Source organism: Ochlerotatus camptorhynchus, unplaced genomic scaffold, assembly GCF_037179485.1.
Source record: "Ochlerotatus camptorhynchus isolate MF236.1 unplaced genomic scaffold, CSIRO-AGI_Acam_v1.1 ptg000539l, whole genome shotgun sequence".
In the NCBI taxonomy this organism is placed as follows: Eukaryota; Metazoa; Arthropoda; class Insecta; order Diptera; family Culicidae; genus Ochlerotatus; species Ochlerotatus camptorhynchus.
Window position 1 is genome coordinate 1,312,332 of NW_027041022.1, and position 14,943 is coordinate 1,327,274.

General features: G+C 38.7%; 1 protein-coding gene across 1 annotated transcript; it reads left to right on the forward strand.

Annotated features, from left to right (window-relative positions):
- Window positions 1-10,632: 10,632 nt before the first annotated feature.
- Window positions 10,633-12,254, forward strand: LOC135713152 (probable cytochrome P450 6a13). The gene is made up of 2 exons (XM_065236267.1): window positions 10,633-11,710; window positions 11,764-12,254. The coding sequence occupies exons 1-2, from the start codon at window positions 10,633-10,635 to the stop codon at window positions 12,252-12,254; spliced, it is 1,569 nt and encodes a 522-aa protein (XP_065092339.1).
- Window positions 12,255-14,943: the final 2,689 nt, after the last annotated feature.

The following is a 14,943-nucleotide window of genomic DNA, read 5'->3' on the forward strand; positions in this document are numbered from 1 at the left end:
CAGGAGCATACATTTTCAGTAACTCAGGAACTCAGTAACTTAGCAACGAAGACGGTCTGCGAGACGTTTTGTCGCTCAGCAAGAGTATCCACACCCAGCAAACGCCAGCAAAAAGATAGCGCAGTGTGTATCTGATGAATTAGCGTTGAACAGCTTCGAATCGTGTACTCCACACTGGTAAGGATTCCAGACTTCTTCTTCTTCTTTTCATTTGCGTTGGTATAATTGTGTGGCAAGTACAATCATACCAACCGGTGGAAAGTAACGATTTTAAATTGGATCACTACTTGACTAGACTATTGGTCTCAAGTAAATCGATTAACGTACCCCATTCTAGTCGAAATTCTAGTACTACACTATGTTTGTTTTGAATCGCTATAAAAGTTTGACACATAAAATGAGGGGTTCGTGGATTTTCCTATGTTTCGAGGGGTGGATCGATTAGCTTGGGACCGAAGATAGTACCAGAGCTAAGCCAAAAAGTTGAGCATATTTATTCGGGACCTACTAGTCTTAGAGTTACCTCTTTGAAGTCCAGGGAAGTCGAGAAATTTTCCAACCCGAAAAATTCCTAGACCCGACCGGGAATTGAACCCAGCCACCTCCAGCATGGTCTTGCTTTGTAGCTGCGCCTTTACCGACCGAGCTAAGGGAGGCCTTAAGGGATTCCAGACATCAAACGCAAATTCCAGTAGTGCTCGAACCAATGATCAGTAAAGGGCTTTAAAACACAGAGGATCACGGAATTTCTTAGAGATCTTGAACATGAATGCAAGCTGACGATTTGCTTTGTCGATCGTGGTTGAAAACGGCAGTCCTAGTTCGACGGAAACTAATTAGGCAGCACTTTGAGACGCACAGGATCATGAAATTACGTTCACATCATTAAAGATTTCCAGAGGGTTTTGTAGTTCTAGATAGTCAGCATAGTCTCGAACAACTAGGTAAATGTTCAAGTCATCGGCGTCATGTTGCCACCCAAGCAACACGGGATGTAATGCAAAAGTTGAAAATACATCTTCAATACTAACTGTAGGTATTAAGGATTAACTTAAATACTTACATCTACACAACCAAAAAAGCGCAAGGGATTGCGTCATTTAAAACCAGTTTTTGTAATATAAGATGTTATTTCAAAACATCTATAGCACAACTGGATAAGTTCTGTAAACATTATTAGCTACATCGTTAAGACTAATGAGCTTCAACTATCTCCATTTAATACTTTTTAAAGGTTTAAAAATATGTCAGAAACACATTTATAAAACTGAATGTAAGTTGGCTATAGCTGAAAAAATCATACTCTCACAATTTTTAACAGCAAAACAAAATATCTGTTTTCTTGTTTTTTTTTCAACTGATAAGTTCTTAAATTTCTGGATCGTTAAGAACTGTTTTCTACGTGATAATTACATTTTAAATAATTAAATATGTTTTTATCTTGCCATTTATGCCCGAATCTTAGGTGCACTTTGAAATTAATCGTGAAATGTGTTGTTTTGCTTCCAAAATTAAAGTGGGCCTGCTAAATTTTACAATATTTGAGATATTATCTTTGTGATTCATCTGGAAATAACGCTCAATATGAAAAATTATAAAAAGAAGATCGACGGGAGCAAAAATGACACATGGTGTCATGAAAATAAAAAATAAACTGCCGATTGAATAAAGGGTGATACGGTCAAAATTTGGTCAATATCAACTTGACGTATTTCTTTCAATTTTGCATTTAAAAAACCTGAACACCCCTCATTTTGAAGGTGTGTGTGTGTGTAGAATGTTGCTCCTTTTTTGATTTTGGAATTCACTCTTCAGTTGTCAAAATGCCGTCCAAGCAAGAAGAGCAGCGTATCAAAATTTTGCTCGCGCATCGCGAAAATCCGAGCTACTCGCACGCAAAGTTGGCAAAATCGCTAAAAGTTGCCAAATCAACCGTAACAAATGTAATTAAAGTGTTTGGGGAACGTTTGTCGACAGCCAGGAAGTCTGGATCGGGGGGAAATCGCTGAGACGACAAAGAGAGTTGCCGGTAGTTTCAAGCGAAACCCTAACCTCTCTCTCCGAGATGCCGCAAATAAACTGGGTGTATCGTCTACAACCGTGCATCGAGCCAAAAAACGAGCCGGACTATCGACTTACAAGAAGGTAGTGACTCCAAATCGCGATGATAAACAAAATACGACGGCCAAAGCGCGATCCCGGAGGCTGTACACGACGATGCTGACGAAGTTTGACTGCGTGGTAATGCACGACGAAACCTACGTCAAAGTCGACTACAAGCAGCTTCCGGGACAGGAGTTTTATACGGCAAAAGGAAGGGGAAAGGTAGCAGATGTTTTCAAGCACATGAAACTGTCAAAGTTCACAAAGAAATATCTGGTTTGGCAAGCCATCTGTACCTGTGGCTTGAAAAGCAGCATTTTCATAGCTTCCGGGACTGTCAACCAAGAAATTTACGTGAAAGAGTGTTTGAATAAACGTCTGCTGCCTTTCCTGAAGAAACACGGTTGTTCCGTACTGTTTTGGCCGGATTTGGCATCTTGCCATTACGGTAAAAAGGCCATGGAGTGGTACGCCGCCAACAACGTGCAGGTGATTCCCAAGGACAAGAACCCTCCCAACACGCCAGAGCTCCGCCCAATTGAGAAATATTGGGCTATTGTCAAGCGGAACCTAAAGAAGACCAAAAAAACTACCAAGGGCGAGCAGCAGTTCAAGGCAAACTGGCTTTCTGCGGCGAAGAAGGTGGACAAGGTGGCTGTACAAAATCTGATGGCAGGGGTCAAGCGTAAGGCCCGGCGGTTCGGATTTGGAAAAGCGGAGGCCTAACTGAATATTTTTCCTGAATTTTATACTAATTGAACTTGAAAAAGAAATTTAATTTGATTTTTTAAATAAACGATTTCACCGATTTACACGCGTTTTCCCTTGACCAAATTTTCACCGTATCACCCTTTAGCAAACAAACTAGCACACTTTCATCACACTTAGTTACAGCAACTTGTTTATGACTGAAATAAGTCGTAAATAAGTTTCTACAACTGATTTGTGACAAGCGTGCTTCTAGGGCAGGTAGATGCAAGTCAATAAGGAATGAAATTAAACAATACGACATTTATAGAACATGATCTGTCCAGTAATTTCAGAAAATTAGATGCAGAAATATTGTTTAAAAGAACATCGTTATAGCTTTTAAAATACCAAAAAAGTTTTTTGTTACTTCTCTATAACTTTTATACAACATAAGTTTTTATTTTTTTCGAAAACATGTTTTCTGTGTTACTTGGGCAACAATTTTAGAACAATGGTTCAGTTAAAGGTAGGATGTTCAAGGAGGTCAGTTAAGGTTAGGGTTCATTCTTTCGTTTTGTTATTATTAGGGTAGATTTGTATATAAAGTTAATAAATAAAATTCATATTTAAAATTTAGTATAAATTGGCACTTATAATTTGTAAACTGAACCTAACATAAATATATAACCCGTATACATAATTAGTTACCCAACCCTGACAATTACATCCTATCCGTAACGTCAGTGATACACGGAGAACCAAAACTACCCATAGGTTGAGCTATTTAAACATACCTTTGAGTTAATGCCTCTCACTTGCTCTTTTGTTGTAGTTAAAAACGAAAAGAGCAAAACAACCCGAAATTGAGTTCTATTCACTCAGCTCGACAGTACCGTGCGCCAAGATAAAATTGAGTAAGTTGTTTAAAACTTAATTTTGAGTAGTCTGAACTTGACGTTGAGTGAAAAAAAAAAACTTAAAAGTGAGTAAACCGGTTTACATGCGAGTGAATGACAACAACTCTAGAAGAACTTTAGATTAAGTACTTTTTTCTTTCCGTGTATTTATGTCTCCAATGTTGGCACCACGGATCATTGGGAAAAGGAGAAGGGATGAGATATTTAGAAGAGATAAAAAAACCTTTTTGTTTCGAGAAACACGACTGTCGGAGTGCGTTGATCAGGTTTACCACAAGCGTTCGAGAGAATTCGAGTCCTGGGAGTGATTTGTCCGGCAGATCATCGCGCCGGGTGTGATTTTGTACCCGTGAGTGAAGTACGGATAACGATCCGTTCGTTAGAATTCGCCAAGAAATAAAATTTCGGGAGTGTGTGTGTAAGGTTAGGAGCACCACGTGGAGTGCCATCACTGCCACGATCCGGAAATGTAGGTACGAGGAATCTCGGCAGACGAAGTTCGACGAGTTGCGTGCTAGTGGCTGACGAGCGTCAAGCCATTGCTGAGCCACACACGACGCTCGAGCAGTAACCTCAGTTTTGGAGGTGAGGGTGCTAGTGCACAATATCCGATGCGTTACTGTCCCGTCGGCGAGCACGAGGGACGTCGGAAAGCATCCCGGACGAAAAACTGTGGACACAAAGTGGGAGGAATCGGCACTTGGTGGCAAATTTGGGCCCGGAGCGAAGAAACCAACCCAGTCAAGGTAGTTATTGGAAGGTCCCGAGTTGGCGAGTCCCGTGCTGGTGGTTGCTTAGTAGACTGATGCAAAATTTGAAATGTGCTCAAACGGTTTCAAATCAGGTCCTGATTAGCCTCTCAAAATTTAAACTCATTTGGTAAGAAATTGACTTGGCACAAACTATTCGATGTTTATATGGAAATTACTATGTGAAAACGAAACTTTTGTTAATTTTCTTCTACCCATTTTCCATATTGCTTTTTCGAAAATTTCTATAACTATTCTTACAGGAAATTTTCTCAGCTACAACTTTGCACAATATCGTTTTTCAGCCAAATGTCAAATTAAATTGTTATTAATTGTTTAAGAGGTTGACAATCTTATGGCATGATCAAGCAGCTGTTCTGTGGGCAACACTGTATTCTGCAGTGTGACATAGTAGCCATGATATGTATGCTCAATTCTTCGCACCAGAAACACCAATGTTGCCTGCTGAACAGTTGAATGAGCATAATCATAAGACATCAGTGACTTGAATCATTAATAACTTTTGTTCCTTACATTTGATTGAAAAGTGGTTTTGAACAAAGTTGTAGCTGAGAAAATTTTCTACAATAACTGCTATCATTTTTAAAAGCATAGTGATGTGGTGAATTGTTAGATAGATATGGACAAAAACATAAGTTTTCCCATAGTACTTCCCATATAAACTTGAAATGGTTTGTGCTAAGTCAGTTTCTTACTAAAGTAGTTCAAATTTTGGGAGGCTAAGCAGGACCCAATTTGGATCCGTTTAAGCACTGCGGAGCGAAAATTCAAATTTTGCATCAGTCTATTGCTTAGCGTTGCATCAATGCGTCACCACACGCGACGGGTGAGCAGTAGCCGAAGCTTTGGAGGGGTGGGTCAAGTGAGGTCTGGTGGGTTCGCCCTCGCTTCCTAGCACCCAAAATCCGATGAGTTACTGACCCGTCGACAAGCACGAGGTACGTCGAGTCAAGCAGCGACAAGCAGTGATGGCTGCAAAGAACCCCGCCCTGGTCTAGAGTCACTAAACACCAGAGCAGACATCGAACCACCAGTTATCAAGGTAACCAGCACAACTATATCAAGTGCAAATTTTCATTACGTCGAATGTAACAAAGGTAAACAAAGTCGAGCTATCAGTGTCAATCGATGCTCCTGCTATTACACTATATACTGTCTGAATATAGGATCACATCCCATTTTTAAAATTATTTACCAGTCAAATTGCTTTTTGACGTAATCACCTTCCGATCAAAATAGTTTTCGATGTTACTTAAGTCACCCGATTTCTATGGAGATGCCGTTTGCCTTAAGTAACAGCACTGAGAAACCCGTGAAAAGTGTACTTTCGTCGTTTCGATTTCTCATTATTAAAGTGAATAAATAGAACTGTTTGTTGCTTAGATCATTTCGGTGGTCCTAAAATGTTAAATGGGCTGCACGTAAGTAGACGTAATTGATAATTCTCCCGAATATCCTGGTAAATACACTTTGATTTAAGTAACAATAGGGGCCACCAAACGACGTATAATAACTTTTGACTCAAAAACCAGTATTTTTTTAGCATGAAAGCTAGCGATTGCATTTGTATGATTAAAACCCGGCTTAATATGTTAAACATTGCTATCACTATGAGATTATATGTGTTTAATTGGAAATAGGAATAACTTTTCGGTCATCAAAACAAAACTTTATTTTTCTCGGATCGGTGCGAATGTTACTTACGACATAATGAAAATTTGCTCTTGATATCAAACGCAACTTTAAGATCAGTGTATATGGCATCCACTTGAAGTTTCTTGCATACATTTTCCATGCAGAACGACGTAAAGTTGACGAGATTCGTTTCCAACCTGGTCTATACAAGGTGTGGAATTGATGGCCTGTGCGTATTGGTGCAGTTCGTTTTTCACTCGGCTTTCAGTCGGCTTCGCACGATTTGCTTCTTCCGTACGCTCAAACACGCTCGTAGTTACGTCATAACGTTTGTTTCAATCAGCGTTTGCATTGGAAATTGAATATGAATTATAGAATTTCTGTATGAAGCCAACATATATGATTTTTTTCCACTGAATTTTGAGATAATGTATTGATTATTTTATTAGTACACTGTATACCAAGAAAAAGCAGCCTCCTGGTCAGTTTTTGCCCGTTTTCAAGTAAGTAGCTACTATAAAAATACAAAACGGTTGCTGATATTTCCCGGATACTTTACAAAAGCATACAAGCAAGAGCAATCATCATGCAAACATATCTAGAATTTGCTGTACTTCATATTTCACAAATTTGCTTTCGACTGCTATGACGTCGTGGTCATCCTCTCCAGCAATGTTTACCTTTTTCCCTCTACCAACACATACGTGAGGGCTAGATCTCCACACCTTGTATAGACCAGGTTGATTCGTTTCCACGGAGCGGCCAGGAAAGAAGCCATGTTGACATGTAATTATGTAATGCTTGCAGGAAGCAAACAATCTCTCATTTATCAGCGACTCAAACACTTTATGTCGTTTTAGTTTTTGTGGTGTAGCTACACCGGTGCTACACTGCAGTACACCGAAATATTTTAGGGTGTAGATATAGGATGCACCTTTGTTTACAAACAAATGATGTTGAGCTGTCAAAGACTCGCGCTTATTCCTGCTGACACTACACCAGTGCTACACCGCAAAAACGAAAACGACATTAGATTCAACCCCGTGCGAGGTAATTCCACGGTAGTTTTCCACATTGCGTTTGTCTCCTTTCTTGAAAAGCGCGGGAAATTTCTGCTGGTGAAGCGACAGGTTGAAGAGCAAGGACAGCGGAGCAGCTAAGATATCGGACCATTTTTTCAGGACACCCGATGGAATAACCCTCGGACCTGGTGAAAATGATGATTCGGTTTTACTTATCACAGAAAGAACCAATTGCACATCTACGGTAAAAATATCCATGTTTACGACGTCGATTGGCACATCACGGACGGCTAGCTCGATTTCTGCTTGCGATGGTGAGTCATTCGAGAAGACACTTAAAAAGTGCCCGGCAAATAGGTTGGATTTGTCCTCAGTTGTCAATGCACCGTTATTGCCGGGAAACATTTTTTTTTTTTTTTCACAAACGACCAGAATCCCTTGGGGTGGCTTTGCAGATTATGTTGAGTACGAATTACATACCTCTTGTAAAGAAACTTGTAGTAGTGGCGATAATTCAAATCTTTATTAAAACCTAGTAATTGCAAACCGCGGTCCATAACTTTTAATGACACATTAGAACAGTAAGAACAAGTAATTGCAGCTAAGTTTAATGATTATTTTATCGAAAGTGTTTCATTGATTAATCAATCCGTTGAATTGGTCGATGAACCTGACGAAATAACACAGCCAATTAAAAGTAGTTGTAGATTTGAAGTTTTTCACCCAATTACATTAGATGAACTTAGAGTTATTTGTTTTTCTTTAGGAAAATCGGCTAGAGTAGACAATGCTAGAGTTAATCAAGATTGCTTTCATGTCATTGGCCACATTTTGCTGGGCCTTATTAATGAATCATTGGAAACTGGACATGTGCCATAAATTTAGAAGAAATCCTTAGTGGTTCCTATTCAAAAAGTTGCTGGAAAGATTAAAGCCGAAGAGTTTTGTCCCATCAACATGTTGAACACATTAGAGAAAATTTTCGAACTTGTTGTTAAAGGCCAGGTGTTGAAGTATTTAAAAATTTATAGTTTTTTGATACCAGAACAATCGGGATAACGGGAAGGTCATTCTTGTGAAACCACGTTGAATTTAGTATTTGCGAAGTGGGAAAATAACTTCGAGTGTAAAGATACGATTGTTGCTGATTTTTGGATTTAAAACGCACTTTTGAAACAATTTCTTTGCCCTTATTGTAAAGATCAATCAAGCATATTGGAATTACGAATACTGCATGTAAATGTTTTGAAAGCTATTTGTCTGACAGAACTAAACGGACTGTTTTCAATGATTCTGTTTCCAGTCCCGTGAGGACTTATCTTTGAGTACCCCAGGGAAGTGTATTAGGGCCCTTGATATTTATTATGTATATAAATGACTTGCGACGAGTCTTACGATTTTGCGACATTAATCTTTTTGCAGATGATACTGTGTTATTCACTGTTTTAGATGATGCCGATTTACACTTGAATGAAGATTTGCGTTCTCTAAGTAGATTGTTGGAGTATAAGCAGCTAAACAAGTTAAACTAACTTTATGGTAAATTCTCGGAATCGATTTAATAAGAATGTCTCTGCTGTAATTGATGATGAGACTTTTAATCGCGTTCGGGAGATTAAATATCTTGGCGTGATTATTGATGACAAACTTAATTTAAACTCTCACATTGACAATAACATTAGGAAAATTGCCAAGAAGTATGGAATTCCAAGTCGACTGAAAAACGATTTAACTATTGCCAGTAACATATAGCCATACAAATCAATCATATCTCCTCATCTAGAGTTTTGCCCTTCCATTTTATTTCTGACCAATGAAACACAAATATCGAAATTACAGCGCTTGCAGAATAAAAAAAATGCGTTTGATATAGGGATGTAATAGATTCACTTCCTCAACTTTGATCCTAGATGCCTTACAATAGTTGTCGGTGAAGCAAAGAATTGTGTATTTGACTATGGTGTTCATTTTTAAAGTAGTTAACGGTTTGCTGCTTCGTTATTTGTGTGATCGAATTGAAAGAGGAAGTGACTTTCCTTGATATAATACTATAAACGCGGTTGAAATAAGAACACAACATTTCTTGACCTGTGCTTCACAAAATTCATTATATTTTATAGGAATAAATGTTTTCAATTCGAGTCCTATGCATATCAAACGTTCAGCATCACAAACAAAATTTAAAAGACACTGAATTTCACGCGTCAACACTGTCTTTTGAACAATTTTCCAATGATTTATTCATGAATAGACAAAGTATGTATCTTGACGAAGTTATCTCATAATGACATTTTCATAATTATTGCAGCACTGCACAAACAATTTTTGTTCGCCTCGATGGTGATGATGGATTTTTTTTATATTTGATTTAATAGTAGTAGATTTAAAAAAAATAGTAGTCTATAAAGGTTTGAGCCTCGCGCACGTATTACGGACAAAGAGGACTGAATTTAACATTTGATTAAACAAAAATGCAATTTTGAAGCTTATTCGGAGTTAGTAGTAAGTTTCCTGGCAAATTTTGGGGGTTCGTGAGCATTCCTGACATTGCTGAAAATTATGATAGTATCAGTTTACGGGGTTGCTAGTGTAATAGGATGCTTTGTTGATTGTTTATTAATTCTTGATCGCTTGAAATACTTATGAATATTTTAGGTAGACAAAAAGGCAAACTAAGAGGTGGACGCCTGAGTTTTTCCACATTTATATCGCTGTGCAGCAACTGTAAACTCTAGAGAGAATTTATATCTGTAACTGTAACCAGTTCGATTTTGTTTACAAACCTTGTTAAATTGTCATATTTAATTATCATAAAGATAAATCGTCTAGCTCAAACCATCATCATCATCATCATCTAACAGACAAGTTGCGCTGATCAACAGCTGAATAAGCCATATATAAGCTGAAAAAACACAATGTACTTTAATTCAGAATTGAATGTGTGCTGGGCTGTGTAGTTGTCACAAAACACTCGTTAACATACAAAATGGTTTTATGTCCTCCAAATCAACCATCAATGATCCCTAGACGCACACCCAAAATTTCCTGATCCACATTGCTTTGTCACTAGTTCAATAAAAATAAAAGTTTCAAATCTTCATCGTCATTGAAAAAATAAAAGTCTCATGGTTAGTCAATGGATTTCCCGCGGAAGCGAATATTAAATACAAATACAATTCAAAATTCAAAACCAACAACATATTAAGCAAAGTAGATTATGCTTGTTGTGCCCGATAAAAAAACAAAGACGACACCCTCCCAGTCTAGCCCTTTGTGTTCAAGGTAAATATGTGTCATCAAAATGGGACAAGGCGAACGAGATCCACGACGAAATTTTCTACTATCGATCGTTTGCTGAGAACTTTGTGCCTTGCTTGTAAACAGATTGGTTCCATTGAGGAATATCATCAGTTCTTTGAAATCATTTGCAGGAACAACACGCTGAATTGACTCGATTCCAACCGTTTTTTCGTTGACAATTCATCGAGTCCGAATATGTGGCTTATCCTGCTATTAACTACAATCATCCTAGCAGTTTATCTCGTGCGAAGAAGATACTCCTATTGGAAGCGCGCTGGAGTTCCCTACATCAAGGGACGATTCCCGCTGGGAAGTGTCGGGAACATCGGAACTCGTATTCATTCGTCTCAGCTGCTGGCGCAATTCTACCAAAAATTGAAAGGATCCCATCCCTTCGCTGGCATTTTCTATTTTCTACAACCCGTAGCTCTTGCACTGGATTTGGAGTTCGTGAAAAATGTCCTAGTGCGTGATTTTCAGTCCTTCCACGATCGCGGACTCTACTATAACGAACAGGACGATCCCCTTTCCAGTCATCTGTTCAACATAGAAGGAACAAAGTGGACAACCCTGCGCAGGAAGTTGGTGCCGACGTTTTCCTCCGGGAAGCTCAAAATGATGTGCCCGACGGTTGTCAGCGTTGCCGATCGCTTCAAAGCATGCATCGAAAAATGCATCGCAAAACAGGAGGATATCGAGATGCGAGAACTTCTGGCACGGTTTACCACCGATGTGATCGGGAGTTGTGCGTTTGGCATAGAATGTAACAGTTTGGAGAATCCCGAGGATGAATTTAGGAAGATGGGTGAAAAGGTGTTTAACGTTTCTCCCTTTGCCATTCTTGCGTTCTTCTTTCTCTCCACATTCAAGGATTTTGCAAGGAGGTGTCGCATCACAATAACTGATTCCGAAGTAGCGACTTTCTTTTCGACGATCGTCCAAAAAACGATCAGCTATCGAGAGAAGAATAATGTTCAAAGAAATGACTTTATGAATCTGCTGATGCAACTTATGAAGAAGGGGGATCTTGATGGGTCGGAAGAGAACGCTGTAAAGCTTACGCTGGATGAGGTGGTGGCACAATCGTACGTGTTCTTCCTGGGAGGATTCGAGACGTCGAGAACAACTATGTCCTACTGCCTGTACGAGCTGTCTTTGAACGAGAAGGCTCAATGCCTGGCGCGGGACTGTATTCGAAGTGCTGTGGCCAAGCATGGTGGATTGAACTATGAGTCGTTGATGGATATGCCTTACCTGGAGCAGTGCATAAATGGTAAGTGGATGGCGGTTTTAATTTTCTTTGGATAAAAATACTTGCATTTCCAGAGTCCCTGAGAAAGTATCCTCCCATATCGAATGCACTCAGAAGCACAACCAAGGACTACATTGTTCCGGGTTCGGGCGTAACACTGAAAAGAGGCACGGATGTCATTGTACCGATCTACGCCATTCACCATGATCCCGAGTACTACCCGGATCCGGAGCAGTTCGATCCAGATCGATTCAGCCCGGCAGAGTGTGCCAAGAGGAAACCGTTCACCTTTATGCCATTCGGTGAAGGGCCCCGAATGTGTGTGGCTTCGCGGTTCGGAATGATGGAAACCAAGATTGGCCTGGCAGCGATGTTGATGGGCTTCAAATTTTCCAAGTGTTCAAAATCGAGCTTCCCGCTGAAGATTTCACCCAACCATCTGATGCTGACGCCAGCGGGAGGCCTGTGGCTGAAAGTGGAACAGTTGGAGGAGGAGGTGACCATGTTGGGATTTTCCGATTCAATCAAAATGGGAAAATCGAAACCAGAACGGCTCGTAATGTAATGAATGATGAAAAAGGCAATAAATTAACTACTGGACAATCACAAGGTTCTCAAAACTTTATTCAATATTTCGAAAAGTATTGCCTTACGCTGTTATTTCCATTGCTTAATAAATTACTACCTTCAAGAAAAAAAAAAACTTTTACCGCATAACCTTCACTAAACCATACACAGAACTCGTCATAAAAAGTTGGCTTTCACTGGAGTGACCGCTGTGTTGCAAAGCATTTTCATTGTTGAACATGGTTCGTTGGGGAAATTATCGATTTAAAAGCTTGTGCTCCCAATGCAACATTTGCTTCTGGACTTCCTTTTTGCTGGTGCAGGTGTGCATTTAAATACAAGCATTAAATTACCAAGAACAATTTGGAACATTTACCGTTCAGCCAACCCTTGCACACCTTCTAGAAGGAATGCATGTTTTAATTGAATCTGCTACTATTTTTGGTCCATCTTTTATCATCCTTAAGAAATTTAATTTGCATCTGCGAGTTTCATCGACATGATTATCGCAAAAATGATGAAAATGCCAACGGGATCAAACTCAGAGGATAGCGAACCATCAATCGAGCTATTTATTTTTTGGTGGGAAACATCGTCTTTCAAGTGATGGCTGCCATCTTCGGTAGGGTTGAGGCAGATGCGTTGATTTTCTTATTCGATCTGGGTTAGGGTTACCATATGGTATCCTAAAGGAGGACATGTCCTTCTTTTTCGAATGTTTTTACATTTCCTCCTTTTGCCTCAAAATATCCTCCTTTTTAATCCATGAATATTTTCAAGCAAAATGTTAATAAATAAATTTTCCATTTTATTTTGACTCAACCTCATCCAATGCTTTGAAGTTATTAAACTGACGTTTTCGTGCAAAACAGTTCACTGGTTCATTTTCAAGTATGTACAGAACTGGTCATATTATAAAGGGTCTAGTATAAGAGAGGAGCGGACTGGCTGGTTTTGAGCCAAAAGGAACTGTCAAAGCCAGAGCCAATCAAACAGCGACAATCTTGATCTAAGAGAAGAGTAGACAATCCGGGGACGAAAACGAACCACTTTTCTGTCAAACGCGAACCAGCTCGTGATTGGCCGATTTGAAGTCCGTAAGAGAGAGATAGAGATAGAGATAAAAACGTAAGAAGCCAGTTGTCTCATCTTCCTCTTAGATCTGGATAGCATACCAGGCAGAGGTTGCCAAGGCAGTTTGTTTTGAATCTACTCCTCTCTTAAGTCATATTAAAGGGCTAATTTTAAAGTGTTTTGCGCTCCAAAAAATGTTCAAAGAGCTGTAATTTTTTAGTATGTGCATTTAAGGTGAAACTTTAAGGAAGCCTTAGCGTGAAACTTTAAAGGCACAAATGTCAGCTTCCACAAAACATACAAATTTGAAATTGCTACTCCTTGTTTGCTGTGCTACTACAAATTTGGGCTGCTGGTTGATTAAATATTCAAAATTTACCGGTATTTTTAGGACGATGATAAGTTGACTCTGCATGAAGGATGAATTATTTCGGTAAAGTGGTAAAACGCTTTTTGTTTGAAAACCGTTTTTAAAATTGTAATTTCTTGAAGCACAATCAATCAAATCAATCAAACTTTTTTTTTAATTTATAGTCTCGTCTTCTCTAATCTCAAAATACTCATAGTGTAGTGTATTTTAAGCAATTTTGAAACATGAAAGTCACCATCATGGATTCAGAAATGATACTATTCGTTGACCATAAATTCTGATGTTTTCGAATAAAATAATCACAGACAAACAGACATAACACTCGCAAGTTGTTCATCGAACAAGCATTTAACGGTCAATTTAAAAGTATCGTAGTTGGTAGTACCACCACCTGTGGCGTGCATAGTCATTTCCCTTGCGTTTGACGTTTACACACTACCGCCACCTGTGCAGTGTACTACCCACCACAGTGTACTCAACAGATGGCGGTAATGTTTTAGCGACGATGTTTTACAGTGAGAAATATTCAATGTGTTATGTCTGTTTGTCTGTGAAATAATGTTTCGACTAGAAAAAAATAGTAGTAGTTTATTCTGCTTGACGAGCGAACAATTTGGAAAATGGTTGCCAAATAAGATACGTTTTACTAAAATCATTGGAAGTTTAAGCTGATTCAACTGTTTAAGCTCACAATAATTCCGTTATTTTTTTTTTATTATTTAACCAACCTGCAGTAAGAATTTCATAATTTTCAATGCTCATATTAAAAAATTGCAGTCTATTAAACTTGTTTAGAAGGACAAAAAATCCAGCATTAGTACCCTAATTTTACCGGTACTGTATAATTAATTTTGAAAGCTAGGTAGTTGCAGCCTTTAGAAAGGATTATTGCTTTTTAATATAACGTAACCCAATAGACAAACTGCCAATTACCAAAAGGGAAAGTCATTAATTTTTAAATATTCAAAATCAGTTTTTTCGTTCAAAACCAAAATAACGCAAACGAAAATTTGTTCATTGGATTCTACTTGGCTACTGGAACACAGTGAACACTTTATCATTGACAGAATTTCGGTTTTATTCGAAAAAACTGCTTTTGAATTTCCAAAAATTAATGACGTCCCCTTTTCCCTTAAAAGAATGATGATTTTTACCGAATTGATGACGACTACACTACACTACACTGAAAATAATAAATTTTGAGTAAGTGCATATGTTTTCAAAACGTTTGATAAAAACTCGT

What these genes read in the sequence shown, in the direction of transcription:
- LOC135713152 (XM_065236267.1), top strand. Translation starts at nt 10,633, where the DNA reads ATGTGGCTTATCCTGCTATTAACTACAATCATCCTAGCAGTTTATCTC. An exon ending in CCTGGAGCAGTGCATAAATG is followed by an intron (nt 11,711 to 11,763) that starts GTAAGTGGATGG and finishes TTGCATTTCCAG; the next exon opens with AGTCCCTGAGAAAGTATCCT.